At 39.8% G+C, this 22,212-nt stretch overlaps 1 protein-coding gene across 17 annotated transcripts in view; it reads right to left on the reverse strand.

The window, feature by feature from the left end:
• Positions 1 to 60: 60 nt before the first annotated feature.
• myo18ab (myosin XVIIIAb) overlaps positions 61 to 22,212 on the reverse strand; it is a 126,506-nt gene continuing 104,354 nt past the window's right edge. For 11 of the 17 annotated variants that reach the window (XM_005937153.3, XM_005937151.3, XM_005937152.2 and 8 more), the window contains 6 exons: positions 21,061 to 21,198; positions 19,090 to 19,275; positions 18,778 to 18,917; positions 17,748 to 17,792; positions 8,265 to 8,387; positions 2,850 to 6,137 (listed from right to left, as the gene is read on the reverse strand). In XM_005937153.3, coding sequence (XP_005937215.2) covers positions 4,712 to 6,137; positions 8,265 to 8,387; positions 17,748 to 17,792; positions 18,778 to 18,917; positions 19,090 to 19,275; positions 21,061 to 21,198 — 2,058 coding nt within the window. In that variant the 3' untranslated portion in view covers positions 2,850 to 4,711. The other 6 variants (XM_005937156.3, XM_042226766.1, XM_042226762.1 and 3 more) reach the window with 5 other exon arrangements.

The raw sequence follows: 22,212 nt of genomic DNA on the forward strand, positions 1-22,212 counted from the left end.
TGTGTGTGTGTGTGTGTGTGTGTGTGTGTGTGTGTGTGTGTGTGTGTGTGTGTGTGTGTGTGTGTGTGTGTGTCTTCAAACAAAACATGTTATCAGGTCAAAAAACACATTTCCACACTCGTGCAGACTGCATAGAGAAGAAAAAAAAACATTTCTTAAAAAGCGCAGTATGTGTAGTAGAGTCACACCTAAATCCTCCCACGAAGAACACCCACTGACTCTTTCAGCCCCTGTAATGTGAAGCTTTTCTGAAGTTTAAACTGCTTCCAAACATTTCTAATGCCACTCAGCAAATACCAGACAAGACCAAAGGGTGTGATGTAGCACTTCAGTCAAAAAAATAAAATGCAGGTTGTTCTCTTTTTTTTTCTTTTGCTGTTCAGGAAACACCAAACTGAAAACAGAACAGGCTTGAATGACACTGAACATGATTTCACAGTATTGCTCATACAGGCTATAATGTATCCAGTTAAAGACATTACAGTTAAATGAACCTTGGTGATGTTTTACACTCTCATTATTAAAACTCACTGAAAGACATCCAAATTAAGATTCATTTACTTCTGTGGACTGAAACATCTGGTCCATGTGTGAAATCACCAAGTGTGTTTATGTTTACGCGGGTAATTCGCTATTTGTCTGAATGAGACAACATTCCTAATTTGATAGAAGTAAAATCCATTTAGATATTTTAACTTAGCACTAGCTTTACTGAAATGGATCTCTCATTCCAATGAAGAGATGTCTACTAAGCCAATAGTCCATTTTAGAAGTATTAGTACTGTGCATTAGGAATGCATATCCCAGAGTTTTACTGCAGTTTGTGAAACAAAGCTTCTTGCATGTTTATGATCAGCTTCATGTTACACAGGAGAACCCCACCTACATCAGAAAAAAATAAAGATATCAACTAGCGTTTGGATAGAAGCAAATGTCACACAGCTGACCTTTCAGAATAAAATTAGCTCTAAAAGGAAAACTATATATTTTAAAGCTTCTTTTTTAGATTTCTGTTTTCAGTAGGAAGTTTAAGAGCTTTGATGGCATCAAACAGACTGTCTATAATGATTGTTATAATGTGTCACCGCTTCCTCTCACTGTACAAAAATGAAGTAGCAGCTGTGACTGTGGGTAACATAAAGGTCCTCCCTGCTGACCAGACAAAATGTGGCCCCGCCCCTCTCTGAACCTGGTTCTGCCAGAGGTTTCTTCCTGTTAAAAGTGAGTTTTTCCTTCCCACTGTCGCCAAAGTGTTTGCTCATAGGGGTCATCTGATTGTTGGGGTTTCTCTGTATTATTAGAAGATCTTTACATTACAATATGAAGCGCTTTGAGGAGACTGCTGTTGTGAACTGGCGCTGTATAAATACAGTTTTATATCATTTAATTGAACAAGCCATTGAAATCTTAACTGCCTTAGACTGTTGTGGATTATAACTGCAGCTACCTATTAAGTGGTTTCACTCTTAGCTTAGTGTCAAGGACCTGTTGGGAGGAGCCTCAATACCATCCTCAGGTCACTACTGCACGTGCGAACTTTTGCACTTCATATTTTGTTCCAAAACCATTGTCAGTTTTGATCTTTCCATGTAATTTGGTGATAAGAAAAAGCATAACACTAGACTTTTTCTTTTTTTTATATGCTGGCTGAGGATCAGTTTTTATAAGAACCCAACAAATGACTGTTGTCCAAAGTCTATTCCGTTTAAAAAAAGGAAAGCACATCAACCTCAAAACTAACGGAAACAAGAGCGCATGTAAGCATGACACACAGGACAAAGCCATAGAGTCTTCCTCACTAACAAAGCCTGGGAAATGCTCTGTCAAATCAAATCAAAATAGCTCAAACCATTTCACAGAAGTAAGATGAAAGTAAATGAATGTGCTCGACAGTAATCCTCTGAAAAACACATCTGTCGTACATTAGAAATAAAAGATTAAACGTGAGAAAAATGTTTGGGTTTCATAGTGATATAGCTCTCCTGGAAGGAAGAACTAATTTGCCAGTAAAAGGCAGAGAAAAGAGAATTCAGGCAAACAAAAAGCGAGCAGATGATAATGAAAGCGTCTTAAGTGTACCATGCAGCAGTTCATGAAGCACCCCAGCTGCAGAGAAGCCAGCTGTAGAGGAGCCCACTTAAATCAAATGGCACTTCTCCCAAACGGGAAGGAAGGAAGGAAGGAAGGAAAAAGACTGGTAATAAGAAAAGCAGTGTACTCACATACTTGGAACAAAGGCTTTTTTGGCAATACACTGTAGTATGGCAATATATATTACTGTGGTATATTACATGTAAATCCAGAAGAGAGACAAAGAGAAAAAGGATCCATTATTATTGCAAGCTCAAGTTCTTTGGCTCAGTTGCAGCCATGATGAGTTTTATACCAGATGGCTGTTCAAGCAAAGCAACTGCTGCTTGCATGCAATGAGCACAGTCGAGCCGTAAATAATGGAGCTGCTGTTTGTGCAGTGAGGTCAGACTGATAAGTGCACGGTCAAAAACAGACCATAGTATCTGTTCAATTATGTCCTGTGAGGGTCTGCCACAGGAAGCATTGATTCTAAGTGTTTGTGTTCTCCTGCAGGGGTAGGAGTGTTTGGGTGTGTGGTTGTGTCCATATGACCACAAATGTGCTGATCTCTGCATGCAAGACAAAATGTCACAGCTGTCACAGTCTCATAAGGCTATGATGCAGTCTCGTAAGGCTTGTCCTCGCCATCTCGACCTTTCACACTGGTGTTGTATCTGTATCGAGGATAGTGTAGGGACGCCCCGCCTTCCTCTTTTTCTTCTTCCTCTTCATCAGATCTATCGAAAAGGTAGCGTCTTTGGCTAGGCGGGCTGGAGCAAGGAAGAACAAACAGATTTTTTTTTTTATTATTATTTAGAAAGCGAATAGAGAACAGTATGGAGGCTGAAATCTGAGAAATGTCCTCGAATGTTTCCCAGTTATTATTCCATTTGTTCATTTGGGGCAAAAAAAGCTTGTGAATCTGATGACATTTTCTGTATTTTTGTAGAAATATGAAAACAGGCATCACGTTTTTACACAAGTGATAAAATTTGATAAATCAAATAAAACAAGTGGAACCAAATGAACTGACTTGGTTGTTTACTTGAAACAATTTTACCCCCTTTCCTCCACACACAACAAAACACGGCTGACTTATCCACCTGACTGTGGATTGGTGTAGTTTAAACTCCTAGCAGTTTCAATGCCTTTTGCAGCCTGTTAAGCATAAACATTCCTTCTTCTAAAGTCACCAAAAGTTCACACTTTTTCCTTTCAGAATTTTGTAATACCAGATACATTTTCTCAATAAATAGATAAAAAGGTTTGGCATGATTTCATTGTTTTAAATTAGTTCTTTATCTGCTTTTAGTACTTGAGTCAAAATCCAATAACATTTGTACAGAAAATATCAGAATTTACAAACTTTTTCTGGCAGCTGTACAAACAACACGTACACAAAACACTCTGTGATATGCTGTGAAAAGTTCTGGTCTGATCAAAAATATACTAGCTATAATATAATAGCTAGTATACTGTAAAAGACACTTTGCCACAGTTCACAGTTCAGGTCTTATATATTTCACTGATTTTTGGATGTATTATGTCCATATGGTGAGTAGATTTTCTTCATTAGCCTTCAATATTCTGACTACATGCATGTGTGTATATGTTATATTCTTCTAATCAGAGAGCTGCAGTATTTTATTCATGTCAGCCATTGCTCTAGCATCTAGTGGGCACAAAAACTTGCAATCTCAAGCAATGTGGGAACATGCGACCATCCAAAACACATCATATTAATGTTGTTATTAAAGATAAGGATTTCAAAGTGACAGGTGAGATTACAATCTCAAAATGTTACAATAATATTTGTCAATGGCCTGTGAGAGATAATTTGGTCTCGGAGCATATGCTGTCTGATACTGTTTCAGGCGCCTTGAGGCAACGGTTGTTGTGATTTAGCCCATTATGAATAACACTGAACTGAATATGAAAATTTAGGGGGAGAAAAATGTGGAAAAGCAGGAGACAATGATTTATTGTAGGGTCATGATATTGTTTACCCAGCATAGTGGCTTCACACTGTCACACAGCTATACTGAATATAGGCCATTTTCTAACCCATTTTGAGAATTGTTTACAGCTCAATTAGCCGAAAAAGCAAGAAAAACAAGAAACCTACTAAAAATAAACATAGAAATTTTTCATATTGATATTTAAATATTGTAAACTGCTGGAGTTAATTACAGTGAAATGTGCATCACACATAAATTTGCTAATTGACTTGTAATGTAATTTTTATTCCTTTGTAAATCAAAGGAATATCTCAGGAGTATTGAGTAGCTGAGCTAGATATCCACAAATAATACCTTCTTATCGACTGTCTCTCCTTTTATGATAACATTTCACCAAACCAGGAGGCGGTTCTGGTCTAAAGGACTCCTGGATAAAAGCAATCAATGTGAAGAGACCACCACACAGACTACTGTCACTAAAGTGTACAGCAAAAACTGTTAGCATCACTAATGTCACACGTGAAAAAGGCAATCCCCTTATTAGAATTTAAAACTATTCAAGTCAGACTGTATGAGAAATAGTTAATGTGCTGGTTAATAGAAGTGAAAGGCCTTTGTTTGGTTAGGTGACATCATGCTTCAAACAACTCTTTCCAAGGTAAGTCTACCTACTGCCTGCATCAGTCACTCTCCGGCCGGTATAAATACTTCATCATCAGGCTGTCGACCTTCTTCTTTCTCTTCTTCTCATCCTTTTTATTAAGGGGCTGAGTCTTGCTCTGAGACCCAGCTTCTTCATCCACTTCTGGACTTGAAGCCTTTCGAGCTGGTGCCCTTTTCACACTGCTGGAACTTCGGTAGGAAATAGTGGAGGCATCAGAGCTGGATTCTGATTCTGAAGATGAGGAAGATGAGGAAGAAGACAAAGACTCATCCTTCCTTTTGGATTTTTTCGATCTCCTCTTGGAGCTGCTTCTGTGACGATGGCCATCTTCTGAGCTGTCAGAGTCAGAGCTGTGGCTTCTCTTCTTTTTCTTGCTCTTTCCTTTACTACTGTGGCGATGGCGGCTACTGCGGCTACTGGCTGGTCTCATGCAGTCCGCGGCAGATGCAGAGCGTCTGAGGCTGTTGACAGGGTGAGTATCTTTTCTGTCAGCTTCATTATTGTTGAACTTTTCTTCTTCACAGTCAGAGTCTTCCAAAGTCCTGCGCTTGAATTTGATAGGTTTAAAACTCAGGACTTCATTGATGGCTTTCTCCAGGTCAGGGTCAAGGTAGTTGCGATGGTTGACTGTTTTGACATCCAAGTTATCAACTGCATCGTTTTCAAAATTTGATCTGACTTGTGGTGGTGGCATGGAGATACTGCGTCCAGTTGAAGAGTGTGGACTGTATGCTGACTTCTCAGTGAAGGCCACACTTCTACTATCATCAATATCAACATCAAACTCACTAAGACGGCAGCTGTAAGCCACTGAGTCAGGCCGACTAACACTTCCGGGACTACAACCGCCAAAACGTCTGCTATAGCAAGGGCTACTGGGACCACTGCTATGCTGTGAACGGCTCCCTCTACCCTTGTCTAATCTTGAGGTGCTTTGATGGCGTCCAAGTGCGCTTGACAGACCTAAGCTGACGTTAGACTTGGCATCATTCTCTGGGTTTAACCCAAGAAATGTGGAGGCCCGACTTGGTGCAGTAAATGAAATGGTTGATTCTTCGTTAAAGTTGCTCCAGCGGCTGTCCAAGCCTTTTCTAGCCTGGCTGTTGGCTTCTGAATAGGCTTGGGAGATGACTGACTGTCTGTCATTCATGCCATCCAATACCTGAGACTTTCTCCTTGAGCTGGCTAAGTATGCATCATTCTGAAAATCAGAAGCTTGGGGTTTCGGTTTACGAAAGGATAGCGTATCCTCTGACTCAGCATTCTGACTGAAGAGGGCATCTCCTTTGCTACTGAGGTTGGATCGTTTTCTGTAGCTTAGGGAGCTCATCACTGAAACTGGCCTGCTTGTTTCTACCTCTCTACCTTCTTTATTCACCTCTTTCCATTCCTTACCCTCTTTCAATTCCTTTCCTTCCTTTGCTTCTACATTTACAGCACTTCTACAAAGAAAAACAGGAAGAGACAAAAGAAATAAAGACAGTGGGAGAGAAAATGACAAAGACGAGATATTAGGCAAAAGCAAAGGTGAGTGAAAGAAGAGAATGAAATGAATGAATGAAATGTGACAAAAATCATAAAAACTGAAATGAGAGAAGAAATGCAAGTGCTGAAATTTAGCAAAATGAGATGAAAGCAAGGAAAGCAATGTAACACAATACCACTCAGGTTTGGTTCAGTGCTAATTTGTCTACCCATCTATACAGTCCTATAAAAATGTGTGATTTTTAATAATTTTTTTCACGAGCACATAAAAGTGCACTTGTATGCATTTCACTCACATAATGTGGCTGAAACTCACAGAAAAATGAACTTCACCACAGCTTAAATTCTCCCTTAAAACATAGTCCTTTCTCCCCCTTTTCCTTTCTTTTGAGCTGTTTTATAATGAGTTAAAAAACCCAACAGGAACTCTAAAGTATTTGTACCTGTGTACTGGCAGTTAGTCACTGAACTTGAAAGTGTGTGTCCATAGGGTGAAGCTGCTGAGAGAAATTTAAAAACACCAAGTATTTAAAGTTGGGAATGACTCAGCTCAGCTCAGCTGAGGGAGGAAAGTTAAATGTGGTAAGGAGATAAATCTGGCCCAGTCAAAACCGTCAGCTCGCAGACATTAATCTCAGCAAGCGGCTCAGGTAGACTGTGCCAGCTGGCCTATGGGCATATCGATAAATCCGCCACCAAGGTCCCCTCCTTTTACTAAAGGGAAAAAAAGCCCTGCTTCACCAAGTGGATGACAATGAAGACAGAACAGTTTGCAAAATGCATTTAATAGCAGTCCCTTCTTTTCAGTTAAATTCTCTGTGTTGATGGCTTTATTTCCTCAGGCCACAACATGTTAACCTTTTTAAGCAGATATGCTTAAATATGCTAAGTTCAGGACAAACAAATGTCTTGGCAGACTGTTTCCCAACTGCTGCTGAAGAGACGGTGAGAGTTGCTACTGTAACCCACCTAAAATTTGCCTCATGAAAATGAACTGCTGTTCCCAAAGAATGCCAGTAGGTGGCACTATGAGATTGTTTAGTGCTTGTGAACTTGAGTTGATACAGAGAATAGTGCTAAGGCTACGTATGCTGGTTGGAGCTACTCACCAAGTTTTTCTTTAATCCTTGTTCAAGAAAAAGGTTATGTGTGAAGACACAAATTGGATTTTACTCTTCCGCTTGCTGGGAAACGCGGACACTTTTTGTTGATGCCGATGTACCTCTGTTTTTGTTCATTTCCGGTGAGTTGACTAACTGCGCTAGCATAGCAAGCTAATCGTTAGCTAATCATTAGCTTAGTATAATGTAAATTTCATGTGTTCCTTTTAAGTGCTGTATTATGTTTTTATTTCTTCACTTGTGAATGTTTTAAACCAATCGGAAATATTTCTTTGGAAGCTATTAGGTAAGTTTTATTTATTGTAATGAGATGATAAATGTGAGCAGTCTTTGGCTAAATAGTACTGCGACCACGTTTTGCACTTTCCTCGTGCATCAGTAATGTGCTTTCTCTCAATTCATTGGATTGATGTGACTGCTGTTCACAAAATATGAGATTTGAGTTAAATTTGTATGATGTGGAGATTGTTTTAAGGTTCTTTGATTTATTTTATTATTGATTGCATTAAGTCGTTATATACAAAGAGTGAGAGACATTTGGTCACTAGTGTTGATTAAGTTGTTATATGATATTCATGTAAAATATGTTCACTGCCCTGTGCAGGTTGGTTTTTTTGTTGGAGTCTAAAGTTGCGAGCCAGGATTCCAGATCCCCAGCTGCGATGCAGGAAAGGTTTCCAGCCTACTTAGAAGTGACAACTGCGTTACTTCTTGACAGATAAGCTTATGAGATCTCAGAACAATACACTACCCGGGTAGTACTACTAACATTAACACTATACACACACAAATATGGACTATTGAAACTGTTGTGAACTGTTGAATGACTGTTTTTGGTTTTGTTTTTGAATAAATGTTGACTGTTCTTTTAGCTGTGTGCCATTCGTTCCTTAGTCGATTCCTAGAGAACATAAGCCCAAGATCCTAACAAAGTATGGTGTGTTACACTACCTTTGTACTGACCTGAAGCTTTTGAGACTGCCGTCATCAGAGAGATTTTTGGTGGAACCTTTGTTCTTGGACAGCCATGACTTCACCCCTTCCACATGATCCTCCACCTCAGAATCTGTGTTTGAATCCCCTTGACTGGTGCAGGCCAGATCAGGAAAACAGGTCAGCGGAAGCAAAGGAGAGACGAGAGCAAAGAATAGGATAAAGAGAAAAGTCAAATATTGCCATTCAGTGGGAGAATAGGGTGATGGAATATGAATGTGAAATGGCAGTTAGCACAGGTAGTAATGTTCGTGTGTGGTGTTAGTGTGGCAGCGAAGGGTGGCTGTAGCATTTATTCTAGGGGGGAAAAAACACATGCATGTCAAGTCAAGGTTGCAGAGATATCAACACCTTAAGACTTCACTTATGGTTATCAAACCATGAAATCAATGCCAGAAATTTCACACGTTTTTGAGTGTTTATTGAACCTTCTGGCAGTTGTACAAAAAGGAATAGAAATTGTGTATATGAATTTTAATTTGTACTGTATTTGTTACATTTGGTATTTTTTGGGAGGTGGGGTGGCGGGGGGGATCACACTGATGATGCAGAAATCACAAAAACTGTGTCTGTGTCTGAAATAGGATCCACCAGGCGTTAAGGGGTTAAATGAGCGCTACCAATGCTGGCAAACATTAAACTTCTCTACTTCAGTGACAAAGAAACAACATGACAGAGCTATAATGCAAGGCACAACAGCTTTGATATATACAGTTCAACAGGGAGGGAGGGATAGCTCAGTAGATAGCGTGGTCGCCCCATGATCGGAAGGGGCTCGAATCCACTGAATGGCTTACCCTGAGGTACCCTTGAGCAAGGTACCATCCCTACACACTGCTCCCTGGGGGCCTGATTAGTGGCTGCCCATTGCTTCACTGAGTGAATGGGTCAAATGCAGAGAGTAATTTCCCCATGGGGATAAATAAAGTATACATTATTATTATTATTATTATTATTATCATTATCATCATCATTGAAAGGAACTGGAGATCCGGTTATTTATTTAGCATTTTGTGGGTTTTTTTGTTCTTTTTAAATTGTATAAGAAGTAAACATCTCCATCACACAGTTGTTTTGTGGGTAACTGTTTTCAAGTTTTGCGCATACTAGAGAGATATGGACAAAACTATTATTATTTTACTGTGTCTCCCAACACGGTTTAAAGAGCATGGAGGAAATTGCAGAAGACAGGCAGTTACTCTCGTATAACAGGCCATAAAAGGTCTTTAACCCATCAGCAGGACCGGTATAAATGGTAAATGGACCGGTTATATAAACATATTTCTACTCTGGGCACTCAAAGCGTTTTATACAGTATGCCTCACTCACATCCATCTATTCACACCTATGTACACAAGCACTATGCTTTCTATCTAACATTCACACGTTCATATTTCAATGGATGCATCTGAGAGCAATTTGGAGTTAGTATCCTGCCTAAAGGTGTTTGGCATGGATGTGCGCTGCCAGAGACCTACAAAATGATCTCTAGTATAAATGTCTCTGACCAAACTAGACTTGGTGAGGGTGGCCCTGCAACACTGAAATAAAGTTGCTACAGCCTAATTGTCCTATAGAGACATCAGTGTGGCTCAACATCTCTGCATCTGTTTCAGAAAACTTACCATCATGTGGAGCACAGAAAGGCCTAGAACCACTGAAAATTAAAATCATTTGCAATCAGAAACTAAAACTGAAGATTTCAAAAGGGATTTTTAACAGTATGCTTTGCCCTATGAGATCCGGCTCTTATGGAATACAATACCTTAAATAGTAATACTGGAGCTGCATTGAATTGAGTCCCAGCCCCAGCAAAGATGATGCAGAAGGGATTGGTGGAAGGACAGAGCGACAGACTATTAAGCTATAAAAAGCTTTGCAGCACACGTCTCAGCTATTAAATAATCTGTGGGATTTGCTTCTACCCACTGTATGTCCTCATCTTTTCCTCTGTGGACTTGCCACAAAAGACCATTCGTTTTCTTTGTTTTTATCTTTCATCTCTCCACATCTCATGCTGTGGAGACATAAATTGTCCTTGACATTCTTTCGCCACTGGTTGTACATCTCTGTTATATTCATCATTAGCGTGTATAGATTCTCTGTGTGTCCCTGAGTCTTACAGAATCTATTATTTTTGCCTGCCATATGTGAAAAGGCTGGGCAAGTGAAATCTATGTTGGATAGAGTCATAGGGCGAGAGGCGGAGGTACACCCTGGATTTATCTTTATATACGTGTGTGTGTGTAGGCACATGGCATGAACGAGCAGGGTCCAGAAAGGAGGGGCAGAACCAAAAACGAGATACTGGTAGACAGAGCACTCGCTCAAGACTATAACACCAGACTAATCAACCAGGGCGATGTCTGGATTGACTACAACAATGACTCAATGCCTAATACATGGATCCTGGAATGTGTACAACTATACAAGAGCAACAGGATCCCGAGTGCCTTAATCAGGAATTCAGAACAAGCCTACAGGCCAGCTTCAAGCCAATTGCAGTGCGGGATTGACCAAGGAAATTCTCTGTCCCTGGTGCTGTTCTGCATTGGCCTGAACCCACTCAGCTAGATTAACAAGACTAGCTAAACGTTAGTCATCTGCTCTACATGGAGGAAAAAAAGGCTATCCAAATCTACCTGGGCCTGTGTACAAAATCCCTTGATTGACTAAATATACAGTTTAACTACTGATTTTACTAATACACCACCTTCATTTTTCATTAATTTTTAATCCCACTCTAGATATATTCGCAGTTAACCACATCACACAGCGTTTCAAACATTTAAATTTAGCTCTGATTTTTTAAAAAAAGTTTTAATAATTTAAAATGCTTTTCAAACCAATGTATTGCCTTGTGTTTCTGACCTGATGCAAAGCTGTCGCGGCCCTCGCAGGACAGCTGTTGCAAACATGAATTGAAAGAATTTGATGCAACTAATAGTAAACACTTTAGTAGTAAGAAAATTCTAAGCCAGAGGTGAAAGTGTTGAGGAAGGGTAAAGTAAGGGGTTGTCAGAGCGGTGTGTTTGTCTGGTTAAAGACTACATTTTCTTCTTTATTTCTTCCTCACTTCATTTTTATTTTGTTTTATTCTCATGTATTTATTTATTTATTGAGGGGGTGGGAGAAGTACTTCTGTAAAAACCACTGCACACCACTGGGGCAGTGTGTGTAGTTTGGGAGCAGTAGTGTGCAATTCTAAATGAAATCAAATATAAATATTTTGGGGAACAACAGTGTCACGTTGATTAACTTGTTGGGATCAAAACCAAATTCCATGTCATATCCTGGGAGACAGTACTTCCTTGTAAAATACCACTGCACCAACTGGGCAGGTTTTTTGAATGTCCATATATTACGTCACCAGGGTCAGTCGCAACTACCAGACACTCTGACCTGCGAAAGAAAGCCAATCAATGAAGTCCCTGTATGTTTGTTGTTTGTATAAAGTTTCTGGAGGCAAATCAAGCGCAAGGAGTAGGTGATTGCCTCAATTTTCCTAATTGATGGAAATCAAATATAAATATATATTAATAATAAAATTTAATATAATAAAGAAAATAAAGACTTCTGATCTTAGTTGTATATTTATGAAGAAAGAAAAAGTGAGTTCTAAGACTAATAATAATGAACTGATATCAAAGTGAGAAAAAGAACTTCAACTATAGTCCTGTATCAACAGCCCTTCTATCTTACTAGTATAACGCTCTGCTTAATTCTGTACCGTACTAGTGAACATATCTTGCTATATTATTATCATAAATCAAAGAAGAACCATCCAAGCTCCTATTCTTAGTGAACTAGCCGCAGTTAGCCGCCATGCTGAGCCCCTCAAACTTTTAACAGCCTCAGACGCTCTGCATCTGCCGCGGACTGCATGAGACCAGCCAGTAGCCGCAGTAGCCGCCATCGCCACAGTAGTAAAGGAAAGAGCAAGAAAAAGAAGAGAAGCCACAGCTCTGACTCTGACAGCTCAGAAGATGGCCATCGTCACAGAAGCAGCTCCAAGAGGAGATCGAAAAAATCCAAAAGGAAGGATGAGTCTTTGTCTTCTTCCTCATCTTCCTCATCTTCAGAATCAGAATCCAGCTCTGATGCCTCCACTATTTCCTACCGAAGTTCCAGCAGTGTGAAAAGGGCACCAGCTCGAAAGGCTTCAAGTCCAGAAGGGATACATAAACTTGTGTATCTCTTCGATTTACTCTTTATATCAAAATTCGATTCAACTCATTCTTCAGGAATTCCAAGGCAATACTGCGAAGACAGCTCCATGATGTAGAGCTCCTACACTTCCCTGCACCACTATTTTTTTGCCTACCGACAGTCCATTAGTAATCTGACAAGAGGCAGGTGACTTACGTAGGGATCGGAAAAAAGTAGCTGAGAACCAAGAGGCACCAGCTTTAAGACTCTGTAAAAGCTTCATCGAAGGTGCCTATGAATTGGATGAATGTAAGCTTGTTGAAGGCAAGACAGCTTTTTGTAATGACATCTTGATGCGAGATGTTGTCCTGCAAACAGCTTTTTGTAAGACATTTGAGGGTTCTGCATTATTAAGCAAGTGCAATTTAAAGATTGATGAGAAACACACGATCCCTTTCTCCTGTCAGGAGGGCAGTCACTGCTGAGTCACAGTCACATCCAGCCCTAGAGCAGGGCAATAAAATATTAAGAGGGCCCAGGGAGCGAGAGGCTAGGCATCACCAAGTGATATTTAAACGCAACACAGAGGAACTGACACTTTCCAGGTAAACCAGAACATAAACACAGTGTGAGAGACCACAAGAACTGTGAGAACGATCTCCTCAAGAGGGTTGACCAAAGAGATCCCGACACTTGTGGTTAACCAAAAAGTAAGTTTATAAACTGACTGAAACAGAACTAAAATAATCTTTTTGTAAAGTCTGTCGGGTTTTCACATATTTCAGTGTTGCACAGCTTATTTTAAATTCTTAATAAGATCGCGGCGGATCGCACTTTGTGGTACAACCGAAAAAATGTGATACAGTTATATAAAGATGGCTGAATTCGTGAACAGCCTAAAAGTGTATCTTTGGCTCTTGTTAGAAACATCTTCTTTTGCGGGTATCCTCACGAGTAAGTCTTATTTCAGGTGGTGTCTCTTCATCTCACAGTCTGTATCCTGCATCTTAAATATACGCGAGGGGAGTATATCCTTTAGTGAGCCAGTAACCCAGTCTACGTCACTATGAGTATATGAGGTGAAATGTTGTATTAGTGCATATATAATAAGGCGTGATCACCAGAGGAGAACAGCAGAAAATGTCAGCATAAAAATAAAAGGTACGTATATTTTGAGGGCATCTCTTTAAGGTATTCACAGCATCAGGGCTACCTATGGCAGATCATGTGATAATCCTCGACAACTTCTATCAACAATATATGCGCGTTCAAGTAAAGGACCTTTACAAAGGATAATACCAATTAATTAGACTACAGATTTGAGCAAGTTCATTCTCTAAGACCATACCAACTTTGAAATGAGAGTAAATAAGGGCACTCCTGTTGGGACTGCGAAACGATTTCAGCGTAATTAACTCCAGCAGTTTACCAATATTTTAAATATTCAATATGAAAAAACCTTTCGGATGCGTTATATTTTACCCATTTAGTGCGTTCACCTACTTCCCGGTTTCTTGATGTTTTTCTCTGTTGCTTTGTTGCATTTCTCCTCTTGTTTTGGCTAAATTGAGCTGTTCTAAACAATTTCTTCAAAATGGAGGTTAGAAAATGGCCGATATTAGATAGCTGTTGTGTAAAATTATTTTTTGTTAGAACAATTTGTATGCGAATTTGGCGCAAATCTTTGATGACATGATTAGCAGATGTGTATTCTGTTGTGATATGAACCACATTGTGAAGTAACAAAAACGATAACATTTATAGCCATACTCTATTATTGATCCAGCCTCACAAAAATATATAGACCAATCATTATCACCAACCATACCAGGTTCCCTTCCATTACAAAATGTATTTATTGCGTCCTGTCCCCCTAAATGACTTTAACTTTCATTTAGTAGAATATAACGTAAGATATTCTTAGTTATCTCATATTAAATAGAGAGGGACAACTATAATCACAACAACCGTCTGTTCTTGCCTCAAGGCGCCTGCTTAACTCTAAGAAAATAACATAGGAATAACACATACAAGCATTAGATATAAAGAGCAAACTACTATTCTGAGACCAAATTATCTTAACACAGCGACAGGCCCAACCTTGATTATCAGAATACATTTTAGATTATTGTAACATTTTGAGCGAAAATATGGCTCTTCATGCTAGCATTGTCACTTTTGAAATCCTTAATCTAATAACAGGATACTTATTAGCAATACATAAGCTAGCGTCACGTGTTTTTGGGTAACCCACTTCTGTTTCCCTGAGTGACAGCATTTCTTTCCACCACTCAATCTAGCTTATGTATAGTTATATTGCGCATAATGTTCTTGGTGTCACCTATCTAGTGTTGCATTTAGTCAGAATAATATGTTGGCTTGTATCAGAATAACAAAATCATACTGTGCGCTCAGCTCTTGCCGAGTATTGAGTTTTATTAGAACAACAAATAAAAGCTATAATATTATCACCACTCAACACTGAGGGCCAATCATATCCAGCTGATATTCCAAATTACTTGAAGCGCAAATATATGAAGCACAACATGCTACTTCAACTTCATACTATGACATTTGTTGTAATCATCTATCCTTGCAGTCGTTTATTACACAAAATAAGTTATATTATCACACTTCTGGCCACATAGCGCTGATATTCACTGCACATGCCCATATTAACTTTTTCCAGCCAGGTGTTTTCCTTTTCCCATTCTTCCCTTTCTCTGAGGGGAACAAACATTATGCTGGGCAGACACTGTGCGGTTTTAGGCCCATTTTGAGACGATTTTTGAGTGATCGGACCGATTTTGGCCTTCATCGTGCGTCGTGTAGTATACGTGGGGTAACGAGAAGTGATTAACACCTCACGACCAGCTCCCGATCATCAATCGCTCGTGAGGGTGTCACCACAGGCGCTCACACTGCTCACGCGCAAACACGTGAAAAACCGACGTGTGATCTGGACACAAGCGTTGGAGGCACAACTTGTACTATGTGACCGAGTCTCTGGTGCACTCAATACTAAAAGCAGAAATAACCAGACATAAAAATCGCTCCAATGAGATATTTGAAACTAGACCAACTAGACATGCTCATGCCCAAACCGCTGCTTGTACTCTTAATATAACATCTGAGAAAAGTTATACTTCGGTTATGTACGTAGAAAAAATAACGTACGGGAAAGGAAAAGTGTGGAACTTTTGGGTTGACTTTTAAGAAAGAAGGAGCAGCTGTTGATCGGCTGTGATACCATGTGCGGCGCGAGTAAGTGATCTGGCATTTAAGAAAACCGAAGGGCGAGTTATATAGGACGCACAACACCTCGATAATGCACAACTCTCGAAAGGCTCATCTATTACCAGCACTGTCCTCCATGTGTGGTGTCTGTTGGCAATGCTAGAAGAAAAGTATCACGACCAACAACCCGTGAAAATAGTTGGATTTACACTGGTATAGCATCATTTACATGTATGTTATAAACGAAATCTCAGAGACGAGCTAGAGCAATATGTAGTAATGGTTGGGGTTCCATACTGTTTGGAGTGTGTGTACATATTTTATCTAAAGAGTGAAAGAGACATTGCACGTTGGGTAGATAAAAAACGTGGAGCGGACGTGTTAACAGATTTCTCGTTATAACCTTCATTTTATGAGAGCACATACTAGTCTAGCTCAAAAATAATACTACGAAGATAGAGTCGTCATCAGAATTCGACGACAGAACTCTTTTTTGGCGGCCCGCATAATATAGGTAGTACATGAGAATCGGCTGGCATCGTGAAAATAAAACTGGGCGCATACTTCGAGACCCTTACTACATGATCTTATACAGCTCTCGCATTAGAGTCAATCGTGCAGTTGTTCTGCTATATGCGAGGGCAGTTCTAAATAATTAATCTAAAAAATAAACAGCGAACATAGATCATGAAATATTTCTGCACTACCTATGCGTCTCAGCTGCCAGCTCTCTCAGGTGACCCTATGAGATACACTGCGTACGACTTGCTGCCATCCGCCAGTCTCGTCATAGATCTTGATAAGAGGAAGAAGACAGAGAGATATAGGTAGATAGTTCCCTGTGCCCGTATCCCGCTTCTTCGTGTACGGTATTTCATCTCTGATGATTAGTCTTCCGAGATCACCTCTTCGTCTCGTGAAAGAGACACTGTTGCCTTTCAGCCAATGAGAATGGTCGGAGGAGCCAAGCCTTACGAGACTGGCATCATAAAGTCTGCGCTTATTGAAGACTGTAGTCTGATCTTAGCGATAAAATTTTCTCTGCCATAAGTCTTCAATATGTGTCAGAGCTGGCATATAGGTCATACTTATATATCACAGAGATTAGACGGGAGCTCCAGGGGCTGGGAATTATGTTTTCAAACAAAGCGTTAATTCCATTAACATTTATAGACTACTTTTGATTCTCACTGTATTACGGGACAAAGTGCGTCCCTTATTAGCTCAATACGGGACGTGTGCTTTTGTTTCTAAATACGGGACGATTCCGTATTTTAAGGGACGGTTGGCAACCCTATTATTGACTGTGCTTTTAGGATTCTGTGCTATCTAATCCTACCAAAAGACTGTTCCAGTGTCTGGGACACTGGATGTACATTAACATACAAGCTGGTCAAGTATATAACTTGTTGTTATAAGTTGTGGCCAACCTGGCTAAAAATCCATCTTGTAGCATAAAATTCCAATCAATAATCTGCACACGATGTTTTTCTCTTCAACTCAGCTCACAAATCTCTGCCTCCTGTTTTTATTCTAAGAATGCTCACTTTAAGTGGTGATGTGGAGCACAACAAGGCTGGCAGACTAAACCACTGCAGACTTAACGATAATCAAATGTGCAAAAAATAGAAAACTTTCATGCTGAGAGTTCATAATGTATTGTAAGTGTTATTCATGCATCTTCATGGCATGCAATAAAATGTGAAATAAACATGGTTAATAAGGGAATCTCTGAGCACTGTTGATGATGCATTTATCTCTCCTTACATGACGCTTTCATTCCTGTTTGCACAAACTGCAGAAAATCAGTGCATTTGGAATGGAGCAATTACTCTAAACTACCAACACCTAAAATTTGTCTATTCATACATTCATTCAAAATCCATGTTCTATATTATTTCAATCTGTAATATCACCTCTTCTAGTCTTTTCAAAACTGAAAAACTAACTAGATGTAAACCAAATTCATCTAAATGTTCAAAGACTAGAATGCATCATTTCCAGTGGTGAAAATAAAATAAATAAATATGTGTATGTGTGTGTGCATAAGGAGAAGAGGTTCCTCACATTCTGTTCTTTCGTTTCTGATACTTTGTTACCATGTCTTGCAAACTGGCCGTGGTGATGATGATGGTGATGATGAAGAAGGGGGGGGCAGGAGAAATAAAAAAAAAAAACAACAGCAAAGAAACAAATAGAAAAAAATTGAATAAAAATTATGACAAAAATGAAACGTGAATGATAGTCAAATTATTTCAGGAATTAATGTGACGACCCCTTTTTTTTCTCTTCAGCAAACTCTCTGAACCTTTTTAAGGGACAAAGAACAGACTACTTCAATCTGACCTTGCAGAATGAATAGAAATCATTTTTCTTTCATTCTTTGAAATAGTTCATTATTCAAAGATCACTTTAGTGTATCTAACCCTGTCCCTTACTGTTTTATACGCTCTGCCCATTAACTGACTTTAATTCCCAGCGGTTTAAACTTTCTTTACAATGTCTTTACAATGTGGATGTAAGAGTTTCCCCTGCAAACAAATTATTGCACCTCCATAATATAGCATGTATATTTCGGTTCAATAGCATGATATGCATTTCAGCTTTTGGGTCACAGTTAGAGAAATCTTTGGTGCAGCACAGAAGAAAAGAAATGCATCGTCTATAAAGACAAGCATATCATATTCATGCTAAATTTATATGAATGAAAATCTGCAGTGTGATTTGAGATCAAATCTCACTCTGTCAAAAAAGGATACAGCTATTGTATACTGTTTAACAATTTTCATTGGAGCTGTCAGTGGAGCTGATGTTCAATGGTCAATGAGAGCTCAACATGACAGCTGTCCTGGCTGACAGACAATGATTGGTTTGTTGACATCTTTTTAAACGTGAAATTTTTCTTCTTGGATACCTTGTCAAACTATAACCAACTTGATTAAAACCATCTTTCAGTTAGATATTAAAAAAAAAGGCAGGCACCAGTGAAAAGAGATAATGTTCTCCAGATTTAATCTTGAGAACTTGTTTTGTGACCACTACAGAAAAGAGTGATTTTAAACCTCAGCTTCAGTTACACATATAAGTGGCCCCACACCTGTTAATAAGGTCTTCGTTGTCATCACTCTCCATCTCATCCTCAATGGCTGCCTGGAGGTCACCAATCCTTTTGAAAGCCAACTTAAGGTCTGCCTGCAGGCTCTGATTTGCAGCCTCCAAGCTCTCAATGTCCATTTCCTGTTAATGAAGCAAGAGATAAAATGAACCTTTCAGCTAGTCTGGACCAAAGGCTGATGAGTTCAGTGTTGCTGATATATTGCTTGTGGATGCTGTGCAGGGTGTCCTAACATGTCAGTAGCATATGACTGCACTGCTTAGTTTACTGATATCATTCTCATTGCTGTCTTACCAGCTCATGCTTCTTGCGGCTGGCCTCTGCTTCTTTTTTGGCCAGCTCAGCCATTTCTTCTTTGATGTCACGGATCTGTCTCTGGAGACGTTTGTTTTGTTCCTTCTCTCGAATCTCACTGCTGCTGCGCTGATCTCGTTCCTCCGTCAGCTTCTCCAAGTTCTCCTTAAGCCGAGCTAAATGGCTCTGTCAGCAACAAAGGGAGATGGTTAGAGACAGAGACTGAAACTATAAATATATAGATATGGCATGTAAAATGTGAAAAATGTGTGTATAGTAATGGTGGTGAAAGTAACATTTAAGAGAAACTGTACCAATCAGGTATCTCACTGATGTGCAAAAAATCCCCCCCCCCCCCCAAAAAAACCCCCAAAAAACCCCAAACATCTTATCCATGGAGGCCCAACCTCTTGAATTCAAGTACCTGCTGCTCATGTCTCGGTTCCTGATACAACAGGATGCCTTCAGGGGTCTTGTGAAGTTTCTGTTTTTATAGGGCAATGTTGCTTTATGGAATGAGGTGGACCTACACATTAATTGTGTGGTTGAAAATCTGTATTAAAGTATATAGCAAAACACCGCTGGCCAAATTTGGGGCCAAAGCGATGTTCTGACTGACCAGCATCCCTAGACCCAGCTGATGGTATGATTAGGTTTAGTGTCACTACTGATAGTTCGACACAGTGTTAGCTGGAAATTTAATTCCACCAGGATGGTACATGTCCATTTCCAAAAGGTTTACACAACTTTGTAATTAATCATTTTTTTTGTCCACCCTTGTCTCTTCTCACCCCCAAGTGGTCACAGCAGATCACTGCCTCTCCCTAAACCTGGTTCTGCTGGAGATTTCTTCCTGTTAAAAGAGTGTTTTTCCTTCCCACTGTTGCCAAGTGCTTTCTCATAGGGACTTGTCTGATTGTTGGAGTTTTGTATTACTGTAAAGTCCCAGCACAGTCTCAAGAGCAAAGAGGAGATTCCAGGAGACGGGCATACTCTTGGAGAATTGGACAGGTCTGTAGATGGTTGTTAAACCATCATCAATAAAGGTATCTGCTCCTTTGTGCAAGAAGGAACAGGATGAGGACTGCTAGAGCCCTGCAAAATGACCTTGAACAGGCCCCTGGTATGAATGCCTCTGACCAAACAGAGAAACAAAGAATCTGTGGGTGAACCAAACAAGAGGGTAGTCTCAGGGTCCAGCATCCTCTATTGGGCTATTTGCATACATGCAGATTGAGACAAAAGCTGACCAAATGACTGACTGCTGGAAACCAGGCAGCTGACTGACAGGCTGACTGTTGCGGGATCAGCATATGCTGATGCTTTTAGGTAGTGAAGAGCTGTCAAGTAGCTCTTGTCCTCAGACATGCCTTGCCTAGTAGCATGGACCAGGGAACTTAAACACATGGGGTTGCTATAGCAAAAATACACTGATTCTTCCACTTATCAAATTCGGGGTTGATGAGTGGGGGAGTTTATTGCAAGTAGCAGGTTATACCCTTAACAGGTTACTAATCTGTTGCAAGACTAACACAGAGAAACAGAGAAAGATTCACACCTACAGTCAATTTAGAATCATCAATTAAGCTAACCACTAACTGCATGGACTGTCAGAGGAAGCTGGCATACTCAAATCAAACCCCTGTAGACAAGCAGAGAACATGCAAACTCCACACAGAACGGTGCTGTTTATTAGTCGATTCAAACTCATGATCTTCTTGATGTGAAGCAACAATGCTATATAAGCACCATCATGCTGCTCATTACATTTTTATATATAAGTATTATCACAGATTATATGATTTAGCAAAACACTGATGGATATGTTTTTGAAGTGCAATACGTTCATAAGGTGACCTTTTTCTGTTTCTACAGTTTCTTTCTGACGTTATTAGGATCTTTCATGCTCCCACCAGCCTCTCAAAAATGTCTACCAATGCCAGCAGCACCCAACCTGTGTTTAGCTCTTACCTCTAGGCGTTTGACTTGGGTCTTCTCAAACTCCAGCTTGGTCTCAAGCTCACGACACTTGGCTTCCTGCCGGCTGACAAGGGATTTCTCCACCATGGACTGCTCCTGGAACTCGATCTGGCTCTGGAGGGCTTGCATCTAAGACACAAATGTAGATATGCTGATGTTACTATTTAGTGCAACACACTGTCTAACGCTGAGCTTTCCTAATCAAGTTCAATTCATTCCAAAAGTTTAACAGCTATTTTCATTTAGAATTTTGTTGGCACACCTAGCACTGGGCATTTACACATCTTCAACACTGCCTTTACCATCCTGGTAAAACTGCACCTCAAGCATCTATTTTTTTTAAGTCCTAAAATGTTTCCCATTTAAAACAGAATCTACCTAAAATTAAAATTACTGATCTTCAAGAAGAAACTGCAAGTGAAAGCACTTAATAATAAACGATTAACTTAACAGAAAATGTACAGAAGATGCCTTCTTGTTCATCTTGTCAGTTTGTTCTTTTTTTTCCTTTTTACAAAACCCAAAAGCATCTTGAGGATGCTTGGTACTTGGAACCGAGAATGTCTCAGTGTGTCAATAAGTCACCAAGTGTTCATTTGATAATAGCTGTTCCAAACTCCTTAAATATGATCTCTGATGAATGCTTTCTATGATACAGTAAACACAAACACACTAACACCAACACTGAAATCACCTTATTTAGCTTCAATGAAAAACAAAAGTATCCCTAAAACAGCCATTGTGCCATTTTCGCTTTTCTCCCTCTTTACACATGAACCAAACAATGTGTACAAGTTCACGTATTTCCCTCTCCTTTTATTTGGGTTCAACTAATGTGTTTGATGAAGAAAAAAAGATCATGCAGCTGCAGTCATTACAAGGATGACAGTAGTGCTTGCCTGAGTATGGAAACCAAGCTGGCCATCTGTGTCCCATATTGTCAGTGTCAATGTAAATGGTAAATGGCCTGTATTTATATAGCGCTTTACTAGTCCCTAAGGACCCCAAAGCACTTTACACATCCAGTCATCCACCCATTCACGCACACATCCCGTGACGCGTACTGCTTCGACGTGCTACGGTTATGTGCCGAGTTAAATGGTAAATGGCCTAGTCCCTAAGGACCCCAAAGCACTTTACACA

The sequence above is a fragment of the Haplochromis burtoni genome, unplaced genomic scaffold (assembly GCF_018398535.1).
Source record: "Haplochromis burtoni strain Fernald_Lab_line unplaced genomic scaffold, NCSU_Asbu1 Contig_227, whole genome shotgun sequence".
In the NCBI taxonomy this organism is placed as follows: domain Eukaryota; kingdom Metazoa; phylum Chordata; class Actinopteri; order Cichliformes; family Cichlidae; genus Haplochromis; species Haplochromis burtoni.